General features: G+C 35.4%; 4 protein-coding genes across 6 annotated transcripts; 1 reads left to right on the forward strand and 3 right to left on the reverse strand.

Annotated features, from left to right (window-relative positions):
* Positions 1 to 261: 261 nt before the first annotated feature.
* On the reverse strand, positions 262 to 1,089 carry LOC21394436 (LOB domain-containing protein 12). The gene is made up of 2 exons (XM_010101163.1): positions 934 to 1,089; positions 262 to 639 (listed from the first exon to the last, which is right to left on the reverse strand). The coding sequence occupies exons 1-2, from the start codon at positions 1,087 to 1,089 to the stop codon at positions 262 to 264; spliced, it is 534 nt and encodes a 177-aa protein (XP_010099465.1).
* A 5,972-nt stretch (positions 1,090 to 7,061) lies between these two features.
* On the reverse strand, positions 7,062 to 10,413 carry LOC21394437. 3 transcript variants are annotated; one of them, XM_024167582.1, is made up of 5 exons: positions 10,342 to 10,413; positions 10,079 to 10,277; positions 9,514 to 9,657; positions 8,937 to 9,078; positions 7,062 to 7,857 (listed from the first exon to the last, which is right to left on the reverse strand). In XM_024167582.1, the coding sequence occupies exons 1-5, from the start codon at positions 10,398 to 10,400 to the stop codon at positions 7,661 to 7,663; spliced, it is 741 nt and encodes a 246-aa protein (XP_024023350.1). In that variant the 5' UTR covers positions 10,401 to 10,413; the 3' UTR covers positions 7,062 to 7,660. The 3 variants fall into 3 exon arrangements, with proteins under 3 accessions (XP_024023350.1, XP_024023351.1, XP_024023352.1); XM_024167584.1 differs by having other exon boundaries at positions 7,761 to 7,852; XM_024167583.1 differs by lacking the exon at positions 9,514 to 9,657.
* Positions 10,414 to 10,692: 279 nt separating this feature from the next.
* LOC21394438 (protein FLC EXPRESSOR) lies at positions 10,693 to 12,825 on the forward strand. Its single transcript, XM_010101165.2, has 4 exons — positions 10,693 to 11,314; positions 12,008 to 12,168; positions 12,261 to 12,346; positions 12,485 to 12,825. The coding sequence occupies exons 1-4, from the start codon at positions 10,776 to 10,778 to the stop codon at positions 12,572 to 12,574; spliced, it is 876 nt and encodes a 291-aa protein (XP_010099467.1). The 5' UTR covers positions 10,693 to 10,775; the 3' UTR covers positions 12,575 to 12,825.
* A 4,709-nt stretch (positions 12,826 to 17,534) lies between these two features.
* On the reverse strand, positions 17,535 to 18,809 carry LOC21394440. The gene has a single exon (XM_024167573.1). It carries the CDS (start codon positions 18,807 to 18,809, stop codon positions 17,535 to 17,537), a length of 1,275 nt encoding a protein of 424 aa, XP_024023341.1.
* Positions 18,810 to 19,111: the final 302 nt, after the last annotated feature.

Here is a 19,111-nt window from a genome sequence, read left to right on the forward strand (position 1 = left end):
ATCAATCAGGGATTCAAGTTCTAACTTTACATGATATTAATGCGTGCCTAACCGAGAAAAATAGGAAAATATATTACTCACATAATGTTAGGTCTCCCCACCTAGCAACCCAGTGCGACTCACCTTATGCAAGTACGTCATGCGATTTAATCCCATCGGAATCGATAGAAGTGCTCAGAAAAGTAATGAAAGAGAAGAAGTGGTGGAAAGGCCGATATTCTTATAGTACTTCATTAGAGATCGATTGATGATCATAAGATATCAAGTCCAAAGAGACTCTCTTTGGAGAGGGTCTTGCATTACATTGCTAGAAGAAGAAGAATTAGCAGCAAAAGTGAGGTACTGAGGAATGTTATTGCTACTGAAGTTAGTACTACTAATATTGGAATTGAAATTAAGAAAGGGTTTCTGATCATCTTGATCTATAATATGGGATGAGGTTGGTAAGGTGGGCTCTTGTTGCATCTGGATGCACAGTATCTCTGCCTGAGCCACCGCAAGCTGCATTTGTAGCTGAGAAACTTGGTTCTGCAGGTAAGATATTGCCCCAACACATCCGTAAACTGGGTCTCTCACTCTTGCATTTGCTTCATACACCAAACTGCTAACAGCATCACCTCTTTGATGAGCCGGAAGCTCCTGTGAGATAATTAATAGTAAACAACCAAATATAAGGAAAAGAACAGAATAAAGATATATAATAGAAGCCGGTAATCATGAAGTTACAAAAGCACTCTCTAAACAAATTATAACCAAAGAAGGCAATATATACGTGGTTGCAGATATAACTTAACGGTATATTTATGGTGACTCCATTATAAAGAGTCCCATACATGTCCTAAATTTAAAAATAAACGAGGCAATGTGTGTGTGTGTGTGTGTGTGTGTGTGTGTATATATATAGAAGAGAGAGAGAGATGAGATGATTAAAACCTGCAACATTTTGCTGACATTGCTAGCACCAAAGACCTTGTGGACAATGGCGAACTTGTGAGGGTCATCGGCGGGGAAGTAAGGGGCAAAGATGCAGTCCTTGGCGCACCGGCGCCTCAACAACTTGCAGGAAGCACATGGAGATGAACCCCCCATTTTACCTTAACAAGAGAGGAGGCAAAAGAAATATTTCTGTTTTGAAGTACGTAAATAGAATAGGAAGGGAATGTGTGTTAACGTCTATTGCTATAGCTATACCACAAAAGAAGCTTGGTGTTGAAGAGAATGAGCTAAATATGTGGATATTTATATTAGTTGGCTGGTATTGGGGGTGGAATGCTTCCACATGATTCACTAATGGAATGGTTGCACATGCTTACACTATTAAAATATAGATATTCATATTAACTTATAGTGTACATTAATAGACTTTGTCTTTCTGAACCAATACATTAATAGACTATATTGAGAGACCAAATATTCCCAAGTGTAGAAGCAACATTCATATATACAAACGGTAACGCGAGTGTAGATTGACGAATCTAGACATGATGATATGAATTATTTAAGGGTTGTGGTTAAGGGGTAATTAGGTCACTTAATTAATTAATTAAAATCAGTGAAATATATTTTTTTGAGAAAACAAACTGTGAGGTTGACCACCGCGGTTGCGCGTTCTAGGTTGGCAACCATGCAGCTGTGTAGCTTTCACGTTCTGGTTTGACCCTTTTATATATAAATCTGTGTACATACATAGTTACATACATATATACGCCTATTATTTATGTTACATGTATATTAATAATATACATAGAGACAGTGGCGGAGCCAGAGCCAGAATTTTGATTCAGATGGGGCGTAAACTAAAAACGTAAAAAATGCTAATAAAATCAAATCCTAATATTTTTGGGTGAGTAGTATATATGCATGGACTATTGAACATATATACTTGAGTAATAAATATATTAACAAGTAAATTAGATAAGAAAAACTATTTAAGAGGGACATAATAGCTATGAGAAAATAGTAGTTGCGAGTGACAGAAATGGTACAAAAAAAGATCTTTAAGTATATAGGGCACATATGAATAAATACATATTACTTCAACAAGGGCAAATTAGAAAAAATGTATGTATGAGAAAGTCATAATTGAGAGGATTGTTTGGAAAAAAAAAAAAATTCTTAATTAGGGACACATTTTGAGAAAAAATATTTTAATGGATAATTTTTTATATAGCTTAGATTATATCTAAAAATATTTTAGAAGGGACTAATTTGAAAGAAAAATTGTTTTCATAAGAATAAATTAGAGAAAAAAATCAAATAGGTACATTTATAAAAATAAAAGATTTAACAGGAAAAGATCAAAAGAACAATATGAAGAAATACAATAATTTGAGATTAAATTTTGTGTGGATATATTAAAAATTTTTATTGATAAAGAGGGCATATATGAAAAAGCTTTGAGAAAACATATACTAAAATTTAAATATCAAAAATCCAGGGGGGGCATATGCCCCCTCTGGGCCTCACCTCCCTCCGCCACTGCATAGAGAGACTCAGAGCTTATAAAAAAGTATATGTGTAAAGAGTAGGGGGCTAGCTCCTATGTGCTCCAAGAGAGGAAATTAAATATATAAATATAGTGTGCTAATTAATTATATTATTAGAAAATAATGTTAAATATATGGAGGAAAGAGAGAGAGAAATTAATTGTGAAGAGAGCAATTGGTTTTAGAGTTTAGGAACACAAAGAAAATGAGGTGAAAAACCCTAACCGGGACCAAGACTCCGAGAGAGATGGGCTCAAGTTCAACGTGAATGTTTGTTGGCGACATTCACAATGAAACATACATCTCTCTCTCTCTCTCTCTCTCTCGCATAGAAAACACTCTTCAACGGACGCGCAAACACCAATATATCTACAGTACCGTTGCTTTGGTCAAGGCTAGCTTATTATGCACAAATTTCTACGTGTCCACGAACTCAGTTTAAAAGTTACAAAGTATTGATTTAATTTGGCGGAGAAGATCTAGAATATGCTGATTTCGATGCCTCAGGGTCACAGCTGAGACTGATTTACATGAACATTTACACACTAGAGACAAAGTAGCATTTTTGTGATTTTGGAGGTATCTACCTATATGAGGGTCAGTCAGGCGTAGCTTCATTAAACAAAAAAGTGTAAGAGATCATTCGAACCTGTCAATCTTCTTGCGGCAAAAATAGAACATAGAGACAAAAAAATGTGCATGTTGACAGTCCAGTATTCATTTTCAATTTTTTTTCCCAGTAACAATGAAGGTTTTTTTTTTTTTTTTTTTTTTTTTTTTTGGGAACGAACAATGAAGTTTTAATAATATTGACAATATCTACAAAAGATTTAGACAGTATGCTTTAAATGTAAAAAGAGTTTTCTAACCAAAGTTAGTTAAAATAAACATATAACAAATAAATTAATCAAACGTATTTTGTTGAATTAAAAAGACCACATGAACACACTTGATCTTACCATTAATTGATACGCTTGTATGTGCTTCTTGGCCAACGCCTCTCCTCTAATTGAAATTCACGAAACCTCATTTAACATTTTTAATTTTTCTTCTAATTAAGATCAACACCAACAACTACTTTCCCAAAAATAATAATAATAATAATAATAATAAACAACAAAAAAAACGAAAACAAAAGAAAAAACTAATCAAGAAATATCTGCAAGTACCACTCATTGTATTAATATTTATTTGCGGACTCTTTTCCAAATTGATTTAAAATAAAGTTACTTCAAGCACTGATTTTTCCTTTTCTTTTCTTGCCCCGTTCACACTCATAGCACGTTATCTTTTACGAACATTTAGATAAATGTACCATGTGTTCGAGTTTATTCAAAAAATATATTATCTATTTTGTACCTCATCAAATATATGCCAAAATATTTAAACTGTACAACAAATTCGTACCCTATAATAGACACTGCTCAATTTTTACTAATTTAATAGCATACATACCCTCGAAGAAAAAAGAAGGAGAAGAAGAAGAAGAAGGAAAAAAAAAAAAAAGAAGAAGAATTTAGAAGAAGAAAAAAGAAATCCAATCTCTTAAAAAGACCATAAAACAAAAAAAAAATGTTATAGAAAAAATACAATTGACATGCTTTGCTTGGGATTTTTTTTTTGTTTTAATGTTTTTTAATTTTTTGAATTTGTTCTTTTCTTTTCTTTTCGTTTCAAGTATATTTTTTTAATCCTTTCAACATTCACAATTGAGCACAAACTGGTCTAGTGCATTGACTTGATACACATTAGAAATATTTTGGTATATATTAAATTAGGTCCAACGTGAATGGTACGAGTGTGTGTAAATTTCCCTTTTTAATTATTTCCCGTAGCTTCACTGACAACTAGTTTGTAAAGAAGTATTTTTCCAACATATACAGCCATTCACTAGTCAATGACTTATCAGAATGTAAACGCTTCTGAAGTTGGCATTTAGAAAATTAATAAAACGATAGCTATGTAACATAGGGCCACAAAGCCCAAGCTAAGAGCTTCTGAACCGAGAGATTTAGAAATTAATTAAAAGGTCAAAAATAAGACAACTTTCTTCCGGTGGGTTACGTCGTGGGTAGCCTCTGCACAAAGAATAGATTGGACACAAAAGGGTACATTTTTCGTAAATTAGAAGAAGAACTTCATTAATTAATTAATGTACACAGCAGTCTTGCGTGGAATTTATTTAATTCCAAACCCCTTATCACATCTCTACAATTGTATAATTATTACAACACCCCAAGAAGAAATTAATGTGGACCGGTTACTGAGATCCGACATGAGGCATAGGTTTAAGGATTAGAAAAAAGAAAAAAAACCCATTTCGAGAGTTGATTGAGACTAAAACAATCCGACTTGTGGAACCCCGAGACCCTATTCCCACTCTCTTGCATTTAATGCACTCCACATGATTCCAAGCTTCTAATCTTTTGTTCCGAGAACAACAACTTCCTTTCCCTAGTTGTCTTGGCGTTATGTACAAATGTTCCTTTTTTATGTGCCTTTTGTCCTATAAAATAAGTATTTTTGTTTTTCTTTTAACGAGCCCTTCTACGGTATGACTTTTTATCTGTAGTTTTTTTATTAGTGGTTCGTTGAATCATATCAAAATCAAAATTACATTACAATAAAAGGATAATATGTAAAATAAATAATTTATAATATAAATATGACAGTTAAAAAAAAGATACTTATCGGTAGTTTTGAAACCCTACTATAAAATCTCTTATTAGAAAGAGAAAAGGGGATTTGTGTTGTTGAATTTCTTTTTAGTGCATTACCTCACAAAAACGCGTACTAATTTGTTTCAGTTTTCAGTTTAGAGAATTTCAAACCCCTAAGCTCTAGGAAGAAGAAAAACTTCTACGCTCTAGATAATGATGATCAGAACCTTTTTTTCTTTCTAAACTTTGTTTTTTACCTGTAATTTTTTAATCAAATTAATAAAGTAGAGGAAAAACAGACATCTTTCACCATGTTAGAGGAAAATAAAAAAAAACATGAGAGCTCCAATGCAAACATTAAATGCGCTTGGTGATATGGAAGATTCGATTCTTGAGATGTGCATGGTTTTTCAAATCAAAGACGGTGAAGATTAGAAGTAATGTTTGACAACAGCAACTTTCTAGGGAGTACTTCAAAGTGGCTACTGACCTCAAATTCAATTGCTTCAACAGAGAGGTGTTTGGATTTCCAATGCCAAAGTCCTCATAATCAACCCAATGCAAAGAAAGAAAGAAAAACTTTGGGACAAAAATTAATCTAGCTAGCGCGTAAGGGACCATGCTAAATTTTTCGCTACATTGCTGCATTTTCACTTTAAAGATTCTTAGCTATCCCGAAGGTTCATGATCCCAAAATCAAAGATATAAATTATGCGCATAATTTAATTTGTTTGATGGAAATAGAAAAAAAAAAAAAGATATGAAATTATATACTAGTACGTACACTATTTTAATGCATAGAAAGAGTTATCATCAGTACTAATTTAATTGATATATATATATATCATATTTGATTTACCTACGCAGAAGCCTTTTCTCGTTTGATGCATAGAAAGAGTTATCATCAGTACTAATTTAATTGATATATATATATATATATCATATTTGATTTACCTACGCAGAAGCCTTTTCTCGTTTCCTTATTACGCTTTTTAGGTGGGGAAGGCTATTCTTAAGTTTTCCGCCTTTTTAGACATTTTATTATTATTATTTTATCAAGCCAAGTGCTTAATTTATTTAATCTTTGTCACAATTCTTCTTCCGTTTTCTAATTTTGTACTCCACTATGCCCTTTATTTGTATGCAGACAATGTTAAAATGGACTTATTTATCCATCAAAAAAAAAAAAGCAAGGTTAAAGTGGGACTTATTTTTATAACCAAACGGTGAGTGAGATGTAAGCAAACAAAACTTGGAAATGACACTTTCAAGAGATTATCTTAGCATGAGTATAAATCTCATGAGTCCTGCCTTATTAGCAAATATACATTCATGTTCAAGGAAATACCATATATTAGTGCCTGAGGCTGGCAGTAAAAGTTCAAGCAAGTAAGACTGCTAATATGGAACACAAGATTCAAACCAAAGGGCAATTATGCTGATATATTCATCCCTGAACTTTTGCAAGAGCCATCAAAAATCAACTAGTCAAGCAAGCAAAACAAACGGACAGAGGGGCAGAGAATACTCCTCTTTCCTAATGGCATCTTCATAAATATGACAGTCCTAGACTTGCTGTTTAAAGAAGAATAGTCTAGGACAAAGATAAGAGAGATCATAAACGTAAACATTGTTTTATCACTTGTAGAGATTATAGGTCTAATCCACTCAGTGTCATGCACATAGTAGTGTCTAGACTATCATATGTTAATCGATTAATGGACTAAAAACATAGTAAATCCTATTTAATCTCATTCCCACTTAAAATCTACTGCTCTTAAGTTGATGTGTGTATGTGGGTTTCAATTTTTTAAAAGAACTAAAAAAGAAGTGTTTTAGCTTATCAAAAATTGACATGGGTTAACATCCTATAGAGAGACATAGAAGTGCTCAAAAACGTAAAACGATATCATAATCACCATCACTGCTAAGTATTCATATGTCATAATTAGGGAATCCAGCATAGCGTATCCCATTACTATCGAGACCATTGGGCCAGCCCACGATCTGCAATAACACTCAATTCAGACAATTAGGCTTTCCAATTTTGATTACTTTTGTACATAGACGCATACATTCTACACATGAAAAGCCACTAAATGTTTTGGTTGATGTTTACTCCGATCTTGATCCTTCTTTCTCTATGAGGTATTCCATCCAGTTTATTAAGAGCCACCGAGGTTATTTAAAACTGGCTAAATGTATTTACATCAAATGAAATGGAGAATGATACTTGGGTTTCTCCTTTGTAAAGATGGTAGCTTTTAGGCTTTTAATATCAGATCGGGACTAGCCACTAACCTAATGCAATGAGTTTATTTCTGAGATGAACGTGTTTGCATACCGGTGTCTAGGGTGCAAGTTGTACCCTTTTAACAGTTTTTTCCAGTGCCGTAGCCATCAATGTTCTGTTGGATCTGATCCCTTCCAGCAAAATGATTGCATTGAAAGATAGCCTGAAACTATATCAACTATCAAGCCAGGTAATCTTGTTTAATAAAGAAGGCGGTGTCATCAAATCTCGGTGGTATTTCGTTCATCAGTCTTGCCTAGCAAGCTTTGGCTTTCTTGCAAACGCCGCAGGTTTCGCTTCCTGATTCCATTCCTAAACAAAGTGCTTGCTATGGACTGTGTCCGTTCACCAATAGTAGAACACGCTTTACTTCTTTTTATCTGTTTACTCTTAGTGTACTTTGCTGCCTGCGCCTGAACTGGTAAAGAAAACAATTTAACACGCAGCCTATTTCAAAAGATGTGTTGTAAAGAAGGCAAGAGTTACAGAATAATGTGCACTAAACTCAGACACGAACTTCTGCATGTGTCTAGAAAAGAATGGATAGGTAAAATCATTAACAATATGAAGCAAAATAGCATATAATATGTGCTCCCATGTTCTTTCCTGACATAATTTTGCCATACTGGTCGCTTGGACAAAGATGGGGCGTGATCGACATAGGTAACACACTGAAACTTTCAGCAACAGTGAATGTGTACATTAACCCAATCCTATGCCATTAAGGATACTTCAAAACGTGTAGATGCCTTCTGGAAATTTAAACACCAATAATAAACATGAAACCAATAGTCAAACTCAGAGATTGTCAAGAAGTGTAAACGTTCTTGGCCATTAAGAATCCCTAGAAAACTTACAAGTGTCCCGTCGGAATTTCCCCATCATTAGACAATAATAAGCATGACCCCACCAACTCAAACTTAAAATTGTCAATAAGAGTAAATATTTCTCTCCTACCCAGAGACATCCCAATAAGACTGCTATTAACCTTATAGATATCTCGTGCAATTGCGCCATCAACAATTAGCAAAAAAAAACTTCCTCCTGAAGGATTGGGAAATGCAACTTACGCTCTACCGTGAGTACATAGCATACAACATGATCATTGTGTAAACCAGACTTTAAATCGTCTCCCCCTTAATTCTTTGATGCAACTTATTATTTTTTGGCAGCACAGACAATTAGTTTCTTAGAGTTTCAATTTCCATCCTATCAAGTTGACTTGAAGATGTGAATGACTTTATAGAGTTTCAACTTCCATCCTATCAAGTTGACTTGAAGATGTGAATGACTTTACAGACTAATGAAGCATTACCGATCTAAAAAAGTAAGCGTGTACGAACATTCATGGATGACTAGTTAGGACACTATAAATAATCTTTGACGTGAATGACTTGTCATCACGTAGGTCTCTAATCTCAAACTGAACCAATAAAATCTTAAAGCACAAATACTTCGTCATGTTAATTTAGAAGACACATAATCAATAAGACATACCAGAATGTGAAGCGGCTAATGTTGTGGCACAATCCTTGAGTTGCTTTAGCTTTTCAATAACTTCCAAACTCTCGAAGCACTCAACTGTTTTGCCATCTGTTCTAGAATTCTTTTGGAAGCATAGGAGTGCATTTTCACATGCCTAAAAATGAAGAAGAAACAAAACCTCAAGGATGAATGAACATTAAATTTATTGTACGCTGAAAGAAGTGTAAAATAGTGCGCAAAACATTTTAAATTTGACCGGCTTGAAATGAAAGAAAGCGCATCTGAATGCAGAAAGCAATATATCACTATATAAAACCTTGACATCTATAAGATGAATAACAGAGTAATCACTATGAGATGCAAAGATAAACTTCGTTAGGAATCCTTTTGAGTCTTTGACACGGAAGTCTCGGCGCATCGTCTTCCAATAATAATTTGGTAATACAAGCCACTGTAGTATACAATCATTAGGCCATGGGAAAGAGAGGGCAACACATTTTTCAATTAGCACGACTTTAACAAACAAGAAACCGAAACTACATGCATTTGAACAAAATATATTATATGCACACACAGCTTCAGGAAACACCTTTCTTGCAATGGAATGAAAGCCATAGTCTAGTGATTGCTCAGCAAAGTTTAACCATTCAGTATATGAAACTTCTAGCCATTGGTGACTGGAGGACTTGAATTCCCTCAAAAGCAAGGCCTCGTATCTCAAAGCCAAGCAACTCTAGAAACATGTGAAGTAACACGAATCAGCACACACAGAGTACTTTTAGAAACCTTTCCGTACATTAACGAAATCAGTGGTAAGGACAATCAAATTTATACTCTGAAGATAAAGAGCTTCATAAGATCATCTACTTCACTAATCCAAACAAGGCTAAAAATCATCCAAAAAGCTAGGTTGAAAGGCCTTTGAGAATTCAGGCACAATTTGTTCGTTTCCTTCTTTCCTTTTCAAGGGAGAATCTAAACAAGCTAAATTGGAAGCAGTGATTAGCTAAAAAAGTAAGAGTTAATCCTAATCCGAAGCAAATTTTCTCGCAAAAGATCCGTGATGATTAATACAGATCTCGAATTTAGAAATTAACTATGAAATTAGATACTTTTCATTTCTGATCGAGAAAGGAAAGTTCAAGAAGGCGTACTTCAACATCGCCTAAAAGAGCGAAAGACTGGACAAGAAACTCGAGATCCAGAAGCTTCTTCTCAAGAGGTTTCTCCGCATTCTCGCGCATGATAGACATGGATTCAGACCTGAAGAACTCCCGCAAGCTCGATCGGAACTCCATTACGTCTTTGGAAACCATTACTGATTCGACTATTAGAAGTGTGGCGGCGTCGAACCTGAAATTTTTTTTAGAGTTTAAACAGATAATCCAAAGGCGAGAGAGAGAGAGAGAGAGAAGACCTTCTCGTGAAGATGTGAGAGCGAATCAGGGAGATTTGCTGAGCAACTGAGTTCGACATTTTTGGGCGAGAATTGGCGGGTAATGTTCTTCCGCTTCGGGTTTGCTTAATACTTTACTTATATGTGTTTACACCTAAGAGGGCCCCACTTTAAATCCACAAGGGAAAGCCGAAATTCATCAAGCTGTGAAAAAACGACCGTTCGTTTAATCAGGAGGGGAAAAAATATCTAATTGAACTAGCTAGAATAACCGCTGAAAAAAAAAAAAAAAAAAAAGGACGTTTGAGACCCAGAAGTCAAGATTTTTAAAATAGGGGCCAAATTGCTAAAACTTAAACCGTTTGAGAACCAGAGCTGAAAAATCCCGTTTTGGATAGGAGTATGCGAAATAAGAGTTGACCCCACGAAAAAAGAACAATTGGAATTAGGCAGGTATGGCCGGACGACACCATCCTCCGCCGCCAAAAGCCGTAAACCTCCGCGAAGCCCCTCCGTCCCGATCAAACCCCGCAATTGGAGACCACCGACTCCTCCTCCACCACGCCCAACCCTCGGCGGGTCTCGAAGACTGTATCGCAATCCAGCACCGCGAGATCCAAACCCTTCTCATCGACAACCAGCGCCTCGCCGCCACCCACGTGGCGCTCAAGCAGGAGCTCGCCTCCGCCCAGCAGGAGCTCGCCGCCCTTTCGGCGGCAGCCGCGACTGCCAAGTCCAAGAGGGACGCTCAGGTCCGGGAGGTCTACGAGCGCTCGCTGAAGACGGACGCCGAGGCACGTCTGATAGACGCCATTATCACGGAGCTCGATCAGGTGCGCGGGGACGTGCAGAAGCTCGGCGCGTCGCGGAAGGAGCTCGCGGTGGAGCTGCGGGTGGTCGAGGAAGACGCCGCGAGAGCCCGCGATGAGGCGAAGCAAGTGCCGTCCATCAAGGCAAACACTGAGAGCCTCCGCCGGGAAATTCAGAGAGGACGGTAGTTTCTTTTACTTTTATGTATGAACTACGGTTTAATTATTTCGACTAATTTCATTGTCTTCTCCTCACTTTGCCTTGTTAAATTCGAGTCTTTGAACTTAGAGATTTAGTTTTCAATTTTTTTTTTTAATTCCATCAATCATTTTGAAATTCTGCTGGAAATAACTGATGTGGTGATTCGCTTCTGTCAAAGAAAAAGTTCATGAATGGTGAAGGTGCAAAATGCAATAAATTTCAAATTTTAGGAACTGTAGATTTAAATGAACATTGAGATGAATCATAGTCTAGGCGATAAGTTACATTGAACCTAATCTTTTCATATAAATGTGGATGGATTTGATAAAATAATTAATCAGTGATGGTATGTTGTTCTTGTGGTATTATCTTTTCTCATATGTGGGCTTAGTTATTTTATTCCAATTCTTGATTTTGGATATGGTTTAGTAATATGTGTTGTGCAATTTGGGAGTTCTAAAATTTTGGTGTTTGCAATTAGATATATGATAACTTTTTTAAGGACTCAAATGATGATGTTATCTGAACCTATGAATATCACTAGTTAGTAATTGCATCATGTTTAAGTATTTTCTTATTCTATGTGAGTAGTGATGACATTATAGAATTCTAGTGTTGTAGGGAGAATTGAGAACCATTTTAAGTGTGATCTCGTCCATTTTGTCCGTATGGATAGGGATGCAATTGAACAGGAGAAGAAAACACGCATCCATAACCTGGGGCACCGCGAGGCAATGGAGAAAACCATGGTTTCCATGGCTCGTGATATCGAAAAGCTAAAAGCCGAGCTAGCTAATGCAGAGAGTCGAGCAAGGGCTGCGGCTGCGGCAAACCCAAGTACGTTATTCTTCAGAATTGAAGAGTAATCATGTGTAAATTCCTACTATTTAAAGGGCATTAGATCTTTAATTCAATGATTTTGTATGCAGATCATGGTTATGCTGCAATTCCTGGCAACACTGCTATGGGTTATGGAGGACAATCATACCCCGATCCCTATAGCATACATCATCAGGTATGTCCCTAATCTTTTATCATTTCTCTCAATGTAAGATTCGCAAAGGAATGGTGAATTACATGATACATGTAAGACCGTACCTGCAAGAAATGAATGTACTTCAGATTACTCTTAACACATGCTTTCTATTTTTAGGTTCAAGTTGCTGAATCTAATGCTCAGTATGGATCTGGTCCAATACCACATGGCTCCATTGACATACAGCAGACGAATATCTATAGATAAAGATTTCCATTAGCTGTTGGAATAACCAGAAATCAAATGTATGTTTGTCTTGCTGACATTTCATTGTCTGAGTTTTAGCTAGAATTTTGGCATCCTCCATTGATTTTCTCAGCCTTCCTCCTTCAATGCCTGAGATATGTGTATAGTTCTAGTATTATTGAATGATTATTTAGGCTTTGTTCATGTCAATCATTCGAATCATAATTCGTGTTTTCTCTAACAGAAATTTAAATTCAACTTTTTCTGCTACAATGTTCTCTCACATAAATTTACTTTTCAACTTAAGTTCTCAGATTTTCTTTTTTTGTGCTACTCCTGAATCCTGGTCTCTTCACATAAAGCCTTTCTCCAAAGATGCTAAAATCCCATGTCATAGTTTACTAAAATTAGTGGTTGTCTTTTGGCCAATCGATGTTAGTTTATCTCTTGGCAATCTAGTATGTGGATGACGAGTGAGGCTTTTAAGAGAGATTTTTTATTTATTTCTTTCTTTTTAAATGATTGAAAAAAAGGAGTTTTTGAACAAAAAAAAATTAAAAGAAAAATGTGTTTCATAAAGTCGTCAGACTTCTAATAGTAAATTTTGAAGGCCAAAATAAGACAAGTGGATATTCGCCTTGCTAACAGTTCCTATTAATAGTGGTGTTATAATCAGTAGTGATTCTGTTTTATTCTTCTTCCCACCAAGCCCCGATCGATTTGGAAAGGATGCATTTGGGTGCGTACATTTGTATAAAACCCATGATTTGTTTTTGTTTTTTTTTTATTTTTTATGGATTGTTTATAATCAATGCTGACAAACCATTGCTCATAGCGAACTACAGAATTTTCTACACGTGATCATCTTGTGACAAGATGTTTTATATTGGTAAGTAGTTAAAAATAATGCTCATTAAAAAAAAAAAACAGCAGTAAAATAAAAGGTTATTTACATTTGTGTACCTTATATTTTAGGTTTATTTAAACAATATACCCTCATTTTTTTTATCTCATCAAATTAATATTATACATATACTAAAGGAATTGACTACTTTTACTATTTATGCTATAGTATTATGAATAGTATCTTTCCCATTTTACCCCAATTTCTCTTCCTGCGTTGGTCTAATGTTGTTTTAAATGTTAATTTACTACAATGCCTTTTATTTCATCTTCAGTTATTTTCCTTCATTTTCTCAGTTATTTCATTTCCTTTCACTTTTTTAATTCTCTATGTTTTCCTCTTCTGTCTTCTATAACCTTCTACGTTTTTCTTTTTTTCCTTCTCTTCTGAAGCAAATTTTCTCGCTCTTCCTGTTTCTTCTCATTCGTTTTTGGTTTCTTCGTTTGTTTCAAAAGGAAAAAAAAAAAAAATTCTCTACTTTTTGTTTTCTTATGATGCTTTTGGGTGATTAGGGTTTTGTTATTTTGGTATCATCTGCACTATGGTGGTTTATAAGTATTTATGTCTTCATATAGTTTTTTGTTTCTTCATTTTCTTCATTCCGATCTGTTTGGACATTAATTTTTCCTTTTTGTACCGTTTCTTCTTCTCTGATATTTTTGGGTGTTATGGATTTTTTTCATTTCATCATTTGTTTACTAATATGATTTGTGTTTATCTCTTCTGATCTGTTTGAGTGTTTTGAGTTTTCTTGATTTCGTCATTTGTTAACTGATATGGTTTTTTATTTTTTTTATTTTTTTTATTTATTTTTGAAAAAAAAAAATTTCTTTTAACTGTATAATTTTTTTGTATTGATATTTTTTTGTTTTTTTCTTTATGATGTTCTGTTCTGAAACAATAAAATTTTTGTATTTACTTGTTTTTTTTCCAAGTTCTTCATACAGAGGCATTTGGAAATGTTTTTCTTATGTTTTTTTTTCGATCCATTTTAGAATTTTACAAATGTTTATTTTTCTTTATTTTTGTTTAGTCTATTGTCTTTTGTCATTCTGGCCGATTAGTTTAATTAGTTGTTCTTCTTTTTCATTTTCTCAGGACTCTTACTATCTAACCATGTTAATTTTGTGGTTTGACACGTGTTGAGTAATCATATTTTTGATATATTTATTTTTACAGGACTTTTAATCAGAGATTGAGCAAAAATTTGATGTCGTTCTCTATATATAACATGTTCTGTTGTGTTACAACAGCAGTGTATTTTACTTTCTACAATATATGTATGCATGTAAATATATTTTAATTAACAATACTACATATATATATATATGTGTAAATATATTTATACAAATTTCAAATCTATCATATAATACAACACTGTATTCCGCAGCAAAACGCAGAATAGTATATACTAAAAAAGGCATCGGAGTTACTGTTCCTAGAACAGTGTCCAGACCCTTTTGTTTCTCACTTTAGAGAAAATCCCCTGTTTGTCCCATGCTGCTCGTTTCCTTTTTTTCATTTTGGTGTCTTCATTCGTGGCCTCAACAGAGGCTTTTGGGTTCTCTTCCTCGGATAAGAGCTTTCTAGGGTTTTTTTCTCTTCGGCGTTTTCATTTTGTGGTTTTCCATTTTAGTGTTTTCATTTTGTCACCTCAACAAAGGCCTTTGGGTTTCTCTTTCTCGGATGAGAGTTTTCTATGGGTTTTTCCTTCTTTCTCATTTAGGTGTTTTCGTTTTGGGGTTTAAAGAGTTTTCTAGAGTTTCTCTCTTTCTCATTTGGGTGTTTCCCTTTTGTGGCTTCAACATAACTTTGTGGATTTTTCTCTTCTTTCTCATATTCTACGGTTTTTTTCTTCTTTCTCATTTGGGTGTTTTTGTTTTGTGGCTTCTATTCTGGCTTTTCCTTCTCTTTCTCACATTTACTTTTTTCCTTTCTTCTCGTTGTTTGGAAATTTTTGGTTCTATGGGTTTTTTTTTCTTTCTCATTTCAGTGTTTTCGTTTTGTGGCTTCTACTGAAGCTTCTGGGTTCTTCTTCCCTCTTTTACATATGCTTTTTGGTTTCACATTTGCTTTTTCCTTTTTTTTCTCACTGTTTGGAAACTTTTGCTTCTATTGTGTTGTTTTAATTTTTTTGCCATAATTGTATTTTTACAGGTTGTGATTGGTAATGCATTTAGGCCACTTTCATTTTTTAATCTACGCTTTTCTCTTTTCATATATATTTTTTTAAAAATTTTAAAAAACATTTGCTCTCTCGTTTTTGTGCTCTAATTTAGGGTTTCATTTTTTCGTTTGACATAATTTCTTTCCTCTGCCATATAACTATATATATATATATATGTATGTATGTAAATTAATATATACACTTATATGATAAAAATTACAGCATTCCAAAAATCAATTTCCGAATGTGTAACGAATTTTTTTTTTATTTTCAATATTTTTATATATATATATTTTTTATAATATGTTACTCCATAACATTTCAAAATATTGCATTATTCACTTTAATTTTATTATCCGTGCAATAGTAAACTACACCTAATAGATAAATTCAGACCTTATCCCCGTTAATACTCAATTTTGACCGTCATAATCCCCAAAATACCCTTAAAAATACTCTAAAAATAGAGAAAAAAAAAATGTACAACTGAAAAGGATTTTTTTTTTAATGAAACTAGAAGGAAATTGAATTTAATCCTAACCATTAACATTACATCAGATCACCCACCATCACTGATCACCTCATTGTATTTGCCCACTCCATCATGCAACTCAACGTCGGCTGCCCACCTCTACTCACAGCGTCCCAGCCACACAGACCAAACTTGTGTGCCCCCAACTCAAAACCAAAGAACAAAAAGGAAACAAAAACTTTAAAACCAAACAAAAAAAAGAAAATGAATGGAACGAAATCAAGAATCAAAAACCCACATGAAAAATTTGAAAAAAAAAAAAGAAAGGAAAAATGGTGAATCAAATAGTGATTATATTCCATTCATCGGAGAGATCTACAAGATTGGATGAGGAGCTAGGTAGAATCGAAGGAGTTGGAAGAGTGGATAGGAGCGTTCGAGGCTTGGGTTCGGGAGGTTGGACTCGCCATTGCCCATCATGGCCGGTTTGGGGGTATTTGTCGCAGATCTTGACGGGGGTACGGGATGGCCGATGCAGATTATGGGCGGTGACTAAGTGAGATCGGCGTTGTGGTTGACAGTGGGGGCGGTGACGGGTGGGCTCGCCATGGTGGTTGACACTGGGGGTGGTGAGGGGTGGGTTCGCCGTGGTTATTGGTAATGGAGGCGAGTCGGGCGTGGTGGTCCGTGGTTGACAGTAGGGGTGTTGAGGGGTTTATTTTTTTAGGTTTTTTTTTTCAATTTTTATAGTATTTTTTTTTTCTCAATTTTCTTTATCTGAGTGTATTTTTTATAATGTAAAGGTTAAAATTGAATGTTAACTAAGAAAATGTATAAATTTGTGTATTAAATTTAATTTAAAAGTACAAATTTGATGTGATGAAAAAATAAAGGTATATTTTTAAATTAACTTAAAATATATGATATAAAAATGTAAATATCCCTAAAATAAATTATTTGCTTAGAGTTGTAGATCCTCTTCACCTTTCATTTTCGAAAGAATGGCATTATGGCGATGGACAAAAAAGAAAGAAAAAGCTTATTAAAAGCGGGGTCCAGTTACATGTGAAGCTAATAATGCAGACACAAAAGAGACATCTTATTTTCATTGTAGAATAATGGAGCCAAAAGGAGGGCGTACATAAATCTCTCAACTTGGCATCCGCACAAAGTACACACTAAACAACAGACATAAACTCATAGCAAAGAAACAACACACAAACTCATAGCAAAGAAACAACACAAACTGATTTTGCTAACCCTTTATTTATAGCAGCTTCGCTACTAAGCTGCCAACTTCTTAGCTACCATTAACCCAACACATCCGATATTGTTTTTTTTTTTTTTTTTTTTTTTTTTTGGGGGCTAAATCCCGATACAATCTCTCTCTTACATATCACCAACATGGTGCATCAATAGATGTAATACCAAACTCCTCTCAACCCCACCATTGATGCACGGCAACTCCCTCATCCTTCACCCTTCCATACAATGCTAAGCATTCCCAATAAGCCCTCTTGCTCTCATTCTTACTATTCTTCCCAACTTCCCACCACTGATTATTGCACTCCATGAACAACTCATCCACCAAATGGATTGTCCTCTTGTTTATCATCTCCTCCACCGCATCTGCTTCTGCCTTTATCACAACATAATCTTCTTCCCTCACATTCTTTGTTAGCCAATCCGAGATATCGTTTTGCGTTGATGCCAACCTGCTTGTACCTTCTTTGGGCACCACATTAAGGTCATAAACCTCGAATTCTTGCTTCATCTTCGGGTAGTTCTGATGGAACCACTGAGTTACATCCTTGCTTTGTTCAGGCAAGCCCACATTGACAAACACCCTGCGCCTAAACCCTTCAAGAGAATCATCCCCCAACAACTGTGGAAGGAACTTGATTTTCCTCGAGTAGTTCTCTAAATCTTTGGAAAGCTGCCGCCTTCTCGGCGGCTCAAGCAACACTTCTTCTAATTCTTTCAAAGCTTCCGCTTTATTGACCTCAGTTGCTGATTGGAGAAGGTGTCTCTTAGAGAAAGAACTCACAACTGACGTTTCATCAACAGCGCGAGTTTTGATCTTCCTCATGGCCACAATGGTGGACGAATACCGCCTAAGATACACAATCTTGTAATCCGTCTTTTCCGGCAAGATGGTTGCCTGCTCATCATTGCTCAATGGGAAAGCCACAATTCCTCCTGTCTTCACCACGTGATCAACAAACTTAACGTCCGTAGCTAAATTAGACGCGAAGACAAAGTCAAAGGACTCATCAAAGACTAATGAGCTTTGAGCTTGACCCTCCAAAGATGAATCCATTGCCATGACAATTTGCTTGGCGCCAAAGTTCTTAACACTGTGAATTACACTCTTAACGCCAGGGGAAACAATAAGAGCCTTGTCGCTCTTTCTGATAAGACCCTCCTCAGACAAATCATGGATAAGCAAATCCAATTGCTCATGATTGAAAACGACACCATACTTGGTGTTGGACTCAATGCCATTAGAACCTCTTGTAAAGGAGCCAATACAAGGGAATGTAATGAAAACCAAAGCCAGAAAAACTGACCGAGAGATTACTCGCAAGAGCTTCGGATCAGGAAGCTTGATGACCAAAAGGGTCTCTGAGTCCAACCCCATTCTCATCCCACCATGAAACTGCTTGATCTTGTTTTGGTCATTGGCCTTAATCCCTGGGCCCACCGACTCCATAACTGTCAAATTTTTCTTCTTTTTTTCCGTCGAAATTTTCACAAACACCTTTGAGAAACGGCGAGATCCGATCCGAAGGACGCCTTTAATGGTCGATTTGTGGAAGACCCAGATGCGAAATCTTGAACAGAAAACGGAGATAAAAGAAAAAGAGTGTTTTTTTTTTGCAGGTAAAACAAACGGGAAAGAATTGGGTTTTTCTTAGCGGGAACAAAACCTGGCAGCGGTGTGATTACCACCCACGAGAGCCACACGAGTGCTTCGGATTCTACACCAGAGGAACAACAATTGCCTAATTCTTT

This window comes from Morus notabilis, unplaced genomic scaffold, assembly GCF_000414095.1.
Source record: "Morus notabilis unplaced genomic scaffold, ASM41409v2 Scaffold1300, whole genome shotgun sequence".
Taxonomy (NCBI): Eukaryota; Viridiplantae; Streptophyta; class Magnoliopsida; order Rosales; family Moraceae; genus Morus; species Morus notabilis.